This window comes from Anabas testudineus, chromosome 14, assembly GCF_900324465.2.
Source record: "Anabas testudineus chromosome 14, fAnaTes1.2, whole genome shotgun sequence".
Classification (NCBI taxonomy): domain Eukaryota; kingdom Metazoa; phylum Chordata; class Actinopteri; order Anabantiformes; family Anabantidae; genus Anabas; species Anabas testudineus.
The window spans coordinates 8,615,641-8,626,454 of record NC_046623.1 but is presented as its reverse complement, the minus strand read 5'-3'; the positions used below and the strand labels follow the sequence as shown (position 1 = coordinate 8,626,454).

The 10,814-nt window shown below is 39.6% G+C and overlaps 1 protein-coding gene across 2 annotated transcripts; it reads right to left on the bottom strand.

Annotated features, from left to right (window-relative positions):
• Nucleotides 1–45: 45 nt before the first annotated feature.
• Nucleotides 46–8,413, bottom strand: LOC113169597 (calpain-5-like). 2 transcript variants are annotated; one of them, XM_026371146.1, is made up of 13 exons: nucleotides 8,227–8,413; nucleotides 6,681–6,869; nucleotides 6,424–6,555; nucleotides 5,546–5,754; nucleotides 5,221–5,413; nucleotides 4,949–5,139; nucleotides 4,754–4,831; nucleotides 4,471–4,666; nucleotides 4,260–4,382; nucleotides 2,179–2,381; nucleotides 1,615–1,736; nucleotides 859–995; nucleotides 46–681 (listed from the first exon to the last, which is right to left on the bottom strand). In XM_026371146.1, the coding sequence occupies exons 2-13, from the start codon at nucleotides 6,843–6,845 to the stop codon at nucleotides 502–504; spliced, it is 1,929 nt and encodes a 642-aa protein (XP_026226931.1). In that variant the 5' UTR covers nucleotides 6,846–6,869; nucleotides 8,227–8,413; the 3' UTR covers nucleotides 46–501. The 2 variants fall into 2 exon arrangements, with proteins under 2 accessions (XP_026226931.1, XP_026226932.1); XM_026371147.1 differs by lacking the exon at nucleotides 8,227–8,413 and adding an exon at nucleotides 7,471–8,210.
• Between the last annotated feature and the right edge of the window lie 2,401 nt (nucleotides 8,414–10,814).

The following is a 10,814-nucleotide window of genomic DNA, read 5'->3' as shown; positions in this document are numbered from 1 at the left end:
TAACATGAAGACACAAATGTAATGAAGAAAGGAAAAGAAGCTGCATTAAAGAAAGGTGATGTATTTATTATGAGTAGTAACATATTGTAGTGATTTGTTATGCTTAATGATGGCCACAGTATGGGCCATACGTATAATTTTCTAGTAAGACTTGAGAGACTAATTACCGCTCACAGTAGGTTATCTATAATATATTTAAAAATGATTTATATCTATATAAGCAAGTTGCACGGTATCAATTAAAACAAATTTAACTTACACAAAAAAGTAAACATCTGTACGAGTGCCATGCTTTCACCTCCACTTTGCACATAATCCTCATCACCAACCTGTAAATAATAGTGTAGCATTCTGTTTAGTCTTCTCCCACAAGAAAAGAGTGTTAAAAAAAAAACATGTTGCACTGCTCCTGGTTTTGGTCCTTTGATGATGGCACACGTCAAAATTCAAAAAGTTGTTCACTATATAGTTCAACACTGAAAATTCAACCCTTTCTAAAGGTCACATAGCGGTCAGCTGAGTCGAAGTGACGATCTTCAGGTCAATGCTGCCGGGCATGTCTTCAGACGTCTGACCTGCCTTCTTCAGCCGAAGCCTCTGAGGCTGCGTGGTGTCATTCTCCAACCCGGGCAACACCACCTGACCCATAAACTCGTCCTTCACCGCGTTACTGTTCCACACCTGAGGAAGACCATCAATTTTAAATAAATAACACTGATTTGACTCTAACTTGTAGTTATTGTTTTAGACTGTTCTGTGAAAAGTTGACATGTTAGAGATACATGGTCCACAGGACGGTTTCTCTGCCAGTCAGTGAGATTAATTACAGTCATCAGGACCAGACAGCAACAACCCTACCTCCACAGTTATGGGTTGTCTGGGCTTCTTCCTGTAGAAAATTCCGCTGGTTGTAAACTCTGGTTGCAAAGTGTCTTTCTTGACAGTGGATTGCACTGAGTGGCCCTCACAGGATATGATCACATAGGGGTCGGCACCTATGAAAATATCAAGATCTGTGTCATCACACTACATCGGAGGAACACATGGAATAACATGGGTTAGTAGCATTTGAATGTGTTCTTCAAATGTGGTTTAACTCCTTCAAACAAACACCAGCCCTAAAATATTCCCAGTTATTCTCATTCAGGTGATTTGACTATTTGAAGGTCATTAGAGGACTGATTTGATGAATCTGGGTGACGTTATCTTGCACCAGACCTTCATCGTTCATTTGATTAGCAGAATGCTGATCATGCGATTGCAGGCACATGAGGTAGATTTGCTGGGAACCCTTCCAGCACGCACTGGGTGCAGCAGTCATGGTTTGAGTTGCATTTTAATGTTATTTTCACTCCACATTGTACCACACAGTATCTTTCACTGCTTCCAAACTTTTAGGATTGTTTGACATTAGTGAATATGAATGTGAAAGTGATGATTCCCCTGTTTAAAATACAAGTTTAGGTAATGTGATAATTTTAGCAACAGATGATTTCTCAATCTGTATGTTTTCATCAACAACTATCATAATCCAGCTACAGTAATTGTCAAAAATCTGTACTTTGCAGGTTTGACCTTAAGGACTCACTGCACAAAGAGTTATTATGATCTAACCTCCCGTCCTGTCCTGATTCTGCAGACCTTCAGCTCCATGGATGTACACGTGAGTCACAGCTTGTGGGTATCCCAGGAATGAACTCCAACATCTTACCCTTGGCTTGTCTTCTGTCAGCTCCCTGTGACGGTAAAGGGGAGTAAAAGATAGAAGGTGGAGTTGCTATTAGAATTCGATATCAGCAAAATTAAATGCTGGGAAAGTGACATTATGTCTGAGTTTCACAGACACAACACTTGGTGGACCAGCCAGTTTGGATGATGTGCAAATAAGCTTTGTCCAAGAAAAACAGCAGGAGAGTAACATTTAATTATAAGTGATTTAACATGTACAGATCACCAACAACCACCGAAATATTCTCCAAAAAAGTAATTAGTTTGCTTTTCTTGGATGCTATCCATTCATCTGTAAATGAACAGCCAAAGAACATCAGTGATCTCATTTTCCCTTAAGTGGCTTTTAATGTCAGAACATTACAACATTTCTGTCTGTCGACATTAAGCACACAGTCATTTACACGGGCTCAGACACTCTCTATCACTGGTTTCACATCTCAGTCGTACCTGCAGCCTGATTCGACATCAGTGAAAACTCGGATCATGTAATCTCCCAGTGTTTGAGGCTTGAAGGTTGTGGGGATGATGACGTAGCGGCCCTGGCGCAGCGTGCATCTCATGAACACTGTCCGAGCATTGATGTAGGTGGATGTTGCCACACACTGCTGGGTCAGGATGTCATGCATCCTGTATTTCCTGTTCAGTTCCACCTGAGAAAAATTCAACGTCCTTTAACATATCACTGACTTACTCACCAGGTATAAATTATGGCAGGCACTTGTAACAGGGATTTTACACGTGCACTAATATTCTGGGTGTGATGAGGTTTTTGTAGTATTACGGTTCTCATATAAACATTTAATTGTGGTTTTGAAAAAAAAAAGGTGCTTTAGATAATAAAGCACCGTAACGCAAACAGACTAATGCATTTATTATAGTCACTATAAATTACTTAAGGTTTAAACTGTATAAAGATGAATGATAAGCTCTTGCTCTGTAGTGTCACAGATTCTTCTGCCCCCTGGTGGCTGAAATGTGATTAAACGTAAAGCTGTGTATTTTTCCAGCAGTGTTATACATTTTGGGTAATAGACTTTTACTGGTAGTGTGAGTGGTACATGCTTCTGTCTTCCCCTGGCTAACCATACAATAATGTTTATACTCGAAATACTGAGGAGTGAGACGTCATTGCCTGCCAATAAAATACCTGAGTTGGTCTCAGCAACTAATGAATAGTCATTAACATTTTTCATGCTATAATAAGGCTCAAAAGATCTAAAATCGAATGTCCTGTCATCTGGATTTGGTTTCAGTGGTGTAATTGTCAACCACCGGCTGCTGCTGTACACATCCTGACAACCTTTCTCTCATCTCATCAACCATTGTTCCATTTAAAGACAAATTAATTCTCAAACAAAGTACCCATATTAAAAACAGGCCTGCATTTATATCAAGGACACACTTCTGAAAAAGAAGAGATATACGTATAGTAGTGGGTGACAACATAAAACAGAAAAATGTGGACACAGAGTTTGGAGTCCATCTCATGAAGGAGGAGGTTAACTTGTATGATGACGATAACTGACAAGGGTTAAACGCAGGTTGAAGCATGCAGCTGTTTTTTAAAAATCACAGGCATTATGTCCTGTTCTACCAGCATTTATTGATGTCCAGAATTTGCCCTTTTGGCAGCACTTCTGTCAAGATGATAAGCATGTATAGTGTGTTTGAGCCATTTACTAATAAAATAATGTCATTTACTTGCCAGTTCTCTGGCAAGTAAATGACATTACAGGAAATGTCAAGTCACACATGGTTACATTTGAATGTGGTGGTCTAACTCCAGCAAGATGCAATCTAGTTTGGCATGTTTTGCAGCTGCTTCAAATAAGAACTGAATTGGCTTTTTGATTTGATTTAGATAATTATCTGTTATATCACCTCTCTACTGTTTTCATGGTTTCGTGGCACCGTGGTTTCACTTACACTACAGAATGTTTATAGCCCAGAAGGAATGTAAATGCTTCCAGTCATGCAACCAATACATAATGCCCATACTACATGAGATTTTTATGACGGTTGCACAAGCACAGTAGTCAAATACAGGCCACTGAAAAGCCTGCACCTAACTGAGACTCTAGTGAAAACAGAAACTAAATGCATTTCCACTCTATCGTGAGCTTGAAACAATTTGAGTACGTGCATTCCTGCTGTTCAACCGTGCATGATTTAGCTATTTGTTGAAATGGTCTGTTTTGATTCCGATAAATCTGATAAGCGATGTTTGCCTGTCATTATAAACATCCAACATATCCATTGTTTGGTCTACACATGAGTAGAAAATTGATATAAAGCCTTTTTTTTGTCCAGAGTGAAAAGCCAAAACGCGAAGGAATGAATGTTATTTCCCCCAAAAATAAACTAACATTTGACTAGTGTCCATGTCTCAGACACCATTTCCTCTGGACTTACAATAACTTGCTTGTGTTCACCCTGATGATCTTTGCAACATTTCAATAACCTTTATGGATAAATTATTAATTCGGTAAAGTAAGGAAGACGTGCGGTGCAAGGTGTACAAGTTTTACCTTATAGATGCCAAAGCCAATGCTGAGATTTTCTCCTTGACCCTCTCTTCTGTGGATCTTCATGTCTCTTTGTTGTAAGGAAATCAGGGCATCTTCAGTGTCCTTCTTAATATCGAACAAGTACTGCAAAAGAAGTTGAAACAGTGTGATGCATATGTGCACACAGATCAAGGGTGATCCAAGGAGAGAATCCATCCCCAGCCTTCAGTACCTGTGGGTTCTGCAGGAATGTCTGCTTGTGGTTAGCACAGCCACCACAGCGATTTAACAGTGGTTCTGCGTGTTTGGTCCAGCTCCCAAAGTGTACAGCTTCATGCCACGTCTTATGGGTGCTGATCACTGAAGTATTCATGAGACGACAAATATCTGTATCTGTGAAGAACTTGCACCAGTCTGCGAATGACATCCTGCAGTGACCAGGGCAAGCGTTGTTATAATGTGAAGGAGAAAACAAACCCCACAGGTGGACTGTTGTAAAGAACTTGTTGTCTTACCAGAACTCTCCATCATCCTCCACTGTGATGCCAAGGTTATGCCTCTCTGTGTCACCAACTTTTGTCCATTCCTCAGAGCTGACAATGAGCAAAGCAAATAGCTCCATTATTTTAAGACGAATACAGCCATAGACAGATTTTCAATTTTTAAACATCGGTAAAAAAAAAAAAAACGGCAGCTGTGTCAACTCTCACCTGTCACTCCAGGCTCCTTTCCACTCAATCTTGCCCCAGGGGTTTCTCATGCGAATCAGAGGGATGGTTTCATTCCTAAAGTAGGCCAGCAGCCCATGACCCAAGCGTACCTTCTTCACTGCAGTTACAGAGTATGCATGGCCTTTCACCAGTCCATTTGCCATCTTGAACTCAATTTCATGAGGCTCTGCCTGATTAGATTATAAAAACAAGTTGTCTTCTGCGACCTCTTTCATATAGGAACAAACTAAACAGTCAGATACAGTACAAACCTTAATGGAGCAGCTTATGATTCCTCCTCGGTCATAGACCTTTAATAGATCCTCAAACAGCTGGTCTTGTTTTTGCTGATCCCTATAGTAACCTCCTTCTTCCAGGTTGATGGCTTCAACCACAGCTCCACTAAAATCCACCACAGCATCGCCAGTGTTTCCTCCCTCCAGAGACTCATAGCAGCCAGAAAGCCTGGACCCAGAGGATGCAGGACAATCACAAATATATTAAAAATATATTAAAACTGTGTAAAATAAATAGATAGAAGTAATAGTTGCATTAGTCAAAGAAAAATAAAGAAGAATCTGGTTCAATTTGACTGACTTGGCGTAGGCCTTCTCCAGCAGGGCGCTCCAGAATTCATTGCGGGTTTTCGAGTGACAGTAGATGAGTTCTCCGTTGATGGTAGGCAGCCGATCGTCTATCACCACATCCACCCACTCTCCGAAGATCCAGAACTGAAAGTGAAAGATTCCAGCATAGCTCTCTGGGTGTTTTGGATCCCACTCCTGCTCCTTCCAGTCAGTAATGACCTGGAATCACATGATGCGAGTCTCAGTGTGATAAATTGTGTCATTTTCAGTGGAAACTGTGAAGTTTGCATTTTAAATGGTAAAATTACATTTAAAACAAAATGCTATATACAGTACATACTCAATATATTTTTGTGTATTCTTCCTGCACAAAGGAAGAATATAGTTGTGTGTCACATATCTATGTTTTCCCTTTTGCACTGTTATCTAAAAATACCAATCTTTCCATGATTGCTTCAGTTTATTTATTTTTTGTTCAATACACTTTGTGAACTTCGAACCTAAGAGATCTTATCTATAACAAAATATGCGACACAGAATACCTTCTAAAGACGTAGCGTCAGTTCTCTTAACAGGAGTAAAGAAACAGTCTAGGTTCTAGCTCATAGCTTAAACCTTGCTGTGTACCAGTGAATATAATTTTACTTATACCGTGAGTCTGTTCTCCTTTGCTAAAGGAAACTGGCTGCGCTGTTAAACATGAGCAAACCCCCTCAGGTGAATGCCTGTGTTTTTTTAACAGTGTGTCAGCCGGTTACATGTTTCAAGACTAACCCTTTACCTCACTGCTGTATGAATATGGTATAAGCCTTTTTAGTGGTTGGTTACAAACAGTGGATACACCAACCCCTCTCCCACTCGCAGGGAACATGAGCCAGAATAACTCACCCTCTTCCAGAGGTTTGGCTTCAAAGCCAAGCAGGCACAGGCAGCAACAAACCAGCAGTTTCCCACAACTCCTTGGTTCAGGTCATGGGAGCTGATGCCCTCCACAAACAGATGGGGTTCATTGGTTATCTCCTTTAACAGAAAAGTAAACATGACGGACCATACACCATTTACTCTGAAGTGCATGTGTCGAATGTCTAAAACACTTATACTTAATAATCATGGCATCTTGTTAATGACGGACCACAGCCACTCACCCCTGGACGTTTCCACACCACAACACCAGGCGGAGGTTTTCTAAAAAAGATCGAGGCATTGGTTGCTGGAAACTCTGGGTCCTCAAACAGTTTCTTTTTGTTGATACAGTTCCTCTTCAGCTCAGAGTAGTGCTGGTTTTTGTATGGGGCAGCAGATGAGTACATGGTCCGGATGGTGAAGCCTCACAGCTGCAGATTGAGAAGAGACGCAAACCTTTTTAGGCTTTTGTAGTGTTTACGAGTACTTCAAGTGAGCAGGATTTTCTTCAGACTCTGAGCATTTCTGGGAAGAGTCTGCTGAAGTGTCTCCTATAAATCTCTGCACTACTTCGTTCCCATCACTAGCAGACTGCCCAGTGACCCAGAGTCCCCTTGGACAGTCTGAGTTTACTGATGAGAAGACTCTGAGTATTTGGTAAGATATAAAATGGTACTCACAGCTATCTGATATTATATATCACCTTGATGAAAACGGTTTATGAATACAGTATTTGAAACAAACATTTGCTGTAAACTTAATAGCCTGGTATGCTGTAACTGTCTGATGAACAAAAGGAGCAATTAAACTCACCAAAAGCTTGTTCTTCACATAAAACCTCCAAAACATGTACTTCATTAGAAGTCAAATGATAAATAATGAAACGTCTCAAACTGGAAATGCAAGATCTCTAAAGCTTCAGTACAGATAATTAAAATACTAAATGTGCTGTGAATGTGAAAGATCATTAAAGAGGGCTCTAAAGAGAGAAGAAAGGTAAAGAGAAAAATAAACATCAAATATCCACTTTACCTCTGTGACAGCGCTCAACACTTCCTGCTCCACAATAAGGAAGAGTATAGGTGTTGTACCTGTGTTACCCTCCCACACGCCACTGCTCTATCAATGAGCCACGCCCAGGTTGTTTGTTCTAGTCTTCAATCACAGTCGGTGTTGTTGTCTTATTCCGTAATAAGTCATCAAGGTGGAACAATCTAGTATGTCGCCAAATGTCATACAGCAGAAAATAAATCCTTCTCTCGCTCTGGGTAAGGGAGCAGACGAGGTATTGAGTCTGTTTGTGCTTATGTGTGAGTGTTATCTGTTCGAGAGTTCCTGGCTAATGTGGTCAGGCAGGTTATTTTTGGTTGGTTATTGTTCTTCTTTAGTGGACCATAAGTACAGTTTACGGTATGTGTAAAACATTTGTTTATGACACTAAGAATGATTGTTTGTAGCAGTTTTGTGCTTTTGATCATTGCAATACATGTAAATGTAGCAATAGTTCACTTTGCAGACATTTCCTCCAGACATACTGGTACAGGTTGATGATATTCGAGGCAACGTTTAAAGTGTTGTAACAGCAAGAACAGCATCTGATCAAATGAGGCAACAGACACCTTTAAGCTGTGATTCATGCGTTAAGGAGGGATTAGTGATGACTTCTACCTCAGACAACAGACTTGTAAAACTTTAAACACAGAAAAGCACAGTAATCCCATGAAACCACACGTCTGAATGATCAAGTCTAATCTTGTATTACTTACAAATCTTGAAGGCACGACTCACCTGTGGCTTGCAGTCTTATCCTTGCGTTCAGAGTCCTGTTAAGCTCCTGTGAGGTGTGTTAATATCAGTCCAACACTGATGTTATAACATCATCACAAACCAAAGTGCATCATACCTTTCTAAGAGACAAATGCACTACATTCATTTTAACAGAAACAGTCTCTGAGAACTGGTCTGACGAGCTCCTCTCCACTTCAGGAAGTGAATTGCAAAGGCTAATATGGTGTTTACAAGTAGTAAGGGAAGGGGGGGCTGAAACTGAACACCCCCAACCCAGTAGCTTTTGGGTGAAACAAGTAAAAACCTGTCCCCTGTTCATTAGCTCAGATACAGATACCTCTAAACAAATATTACAACAAAACACATATTTAAAAAAGGTTTTCTAACTTCTAAAAAAAAACCTTTTCTAAAAAATCTAAACTCTGTGCTTTGTTTTATACCTTTTTTTTTTATCTAACAAACTATCTTTTTTACCACTAAATACTAATACTTGTAGTTTTTTAAATAGTATATTTGTCTATTCTTGCTGAAGCCATTCAAGAGTTTGTGGTTGCCTTTGTCTGATTCTCCTCCTCGTGATGCACCACACATTTTAGTAGGAGACAGATGTGGACTGAATTAACTCACACACAGATTCGAGTTTTTATTATATTTTGGAAAAAGTCCCAACATTTCTGGAAATCGGGTTTGTAATAAGTCCGGTGCAATCCTCGCACTGTAAGTGAACTATGGCAATAAGACAAACTGGCAGGCGCTCACAGTACTCCAGGCTTAACTTTTTTGGGGCACAAGAAGCACTTTAACTCCCATAGACAGACAAAATCTCCTCTAGATAATTCCAGCTTTAAAACTAAGGACAAAAGCGGCAGCTTAAGATAGGGAGCCAACAGTAATAAGGTGAATCCATGCAGAAGTGGAGTAGACAGCCGGTAAGAGAAACCATAGAACTGTCCAAAATAAAAGTTAATTATTGGGATTAGCTGTGGGACAGGAAAAGGCTGATGCAGGGTTTTAGATATGAGCAAAAGTTCATGAGAAAAGAACATTTCAGAGAAGGAGTCACACAGTGCTTGATTATGAAGCTGTACAACCCACTTTACTGTTCTGGTTTTAACACTGTTGGTGCTGTGAACACTCGCTCCACACTACTAAAGCAGCCTGTAGGACAGATAACATGTTATCTATCATAAGTCAAATAAAAGCAGAGGCTGGGTTTATTTTCAGCAGCTTCTAGTTGGTTCACGTGTTGGCTTTGTGAAAGGGAGCTAACTGACTGCTGCGTTGTAAATGATGAATGTACTAACACTGATTTGAAGCAACAATCAACCCCTTCTTGCAGAAACCATGACACTGACAGACAGGTCATGATGACGAGCTGCTGCAGAAGACGCTTTGAATCTGCCCAGAAACCAGCGACTACAATTTTAGCTCATTTCGTTACCTCATTATGCTTCCATAAAGACTTTAGGAACCTCTTATCCCTTCCTCAAATTCCACTCTGAGGATAAACGTCAGACTCGTAACCACACGGCTAAGGCTTCACTAATTTTACAATGACCGTGTACCATGCTGTACGTGTTCCAGTGATTTTGCAGTGTAAAGAAAATTACAGCCTCTCAGGACTCTTAGCAGAGAATGTGGCTTTTCATTGTGTTGTTACAGTACACAAAGCTGCATTTTTAGTAAGATACACACTTCCGTAATATATAATAGATACTGTGTTTGTACTGTATTTCCTGAGAACAGGACAGGTCAGAGAGAGAGCAGACAGTTCGCAATGAACATGAAACGATTCCTCTCAAAGATGAAGAAGGTGATGAACTTTGACCCTTGATGTTGTCAAGATGTGAAATCTGAAACTGAGAATAAGAGCGTGGAGAACAGAGCGTTTGGTAAAAGGTACAGCACATTCTGTGGCACAAAATGTGTAAATAGAGGGTGTGTGGCATAAATCCACAATGGGCAGGTATTGATAATAATAATATTATCAGAGATAAGATTATTGATCAAAAATGTTCCTTGTGTTGAACTAGACCTCAGGAATTTATAAATATGGCTTTTTAAATGAGGTATTTTTATGCAGCCTTTTACTCAGAACTGTTATCTACTGGCTGGTTTTGGCAGAATGGTTAAACATCACGCTAACCATGTTTAGTAAGTCAACCTACCTGTTTGGCACCAGAGAAGGAAAGTAGTGAGCTGAAGTTTGAGATTGATTAAACAGTAGGACTGCTGCTTCGCTGCTGATGTTTAAGAAGATTTTAAATTCTTAAAAAGTGGTTTGTGACCTTACGTGACCTGGAGTGGGCAGCAGACATTTGATTCTCAGTGCCTGTGTTAAACATTTGCATCTTTTCATAAAACATTTACAATAGTGATCATTGTTTATTTTTCTTTCAATGTGTTATTCAGAATCAGGAAGTTGCACAATATTAAACATACAGTCTACATTATATTATATTATATTATATTATATTATATTATATTATATTATATTATATTATATTATATTATATTATATTATATTATATTATATTATATTATATTATATTATATTATATTGTCAGCAGATGGCAGGACATTCATGA

Excerpts from the sequence above, each read along its gene's own strand:
- LOC113169597 (XM_026371146.1), bottom strand. The coding sequence starts at position 6,845 with ATGTACTCATCTGCTGCCCCATACAAAAACCAGCACTACTCTGAGCTG. Across the intron at positions 4,667-4,753 it reads GAGGATGATGGAGAGTTCTG|GATGTCATTCGCAGACTGGT; the intron begins GTAAGACAACAA and ends TGGTCACTGCAG. Across the intron at positions 682-858 it reads GACAACCCATAACTGTGGAG|GTGTGGAACAGTAACGCGGT; the intron begins GTAGGGTTGTTG and ends GGTCTTCCTCAG.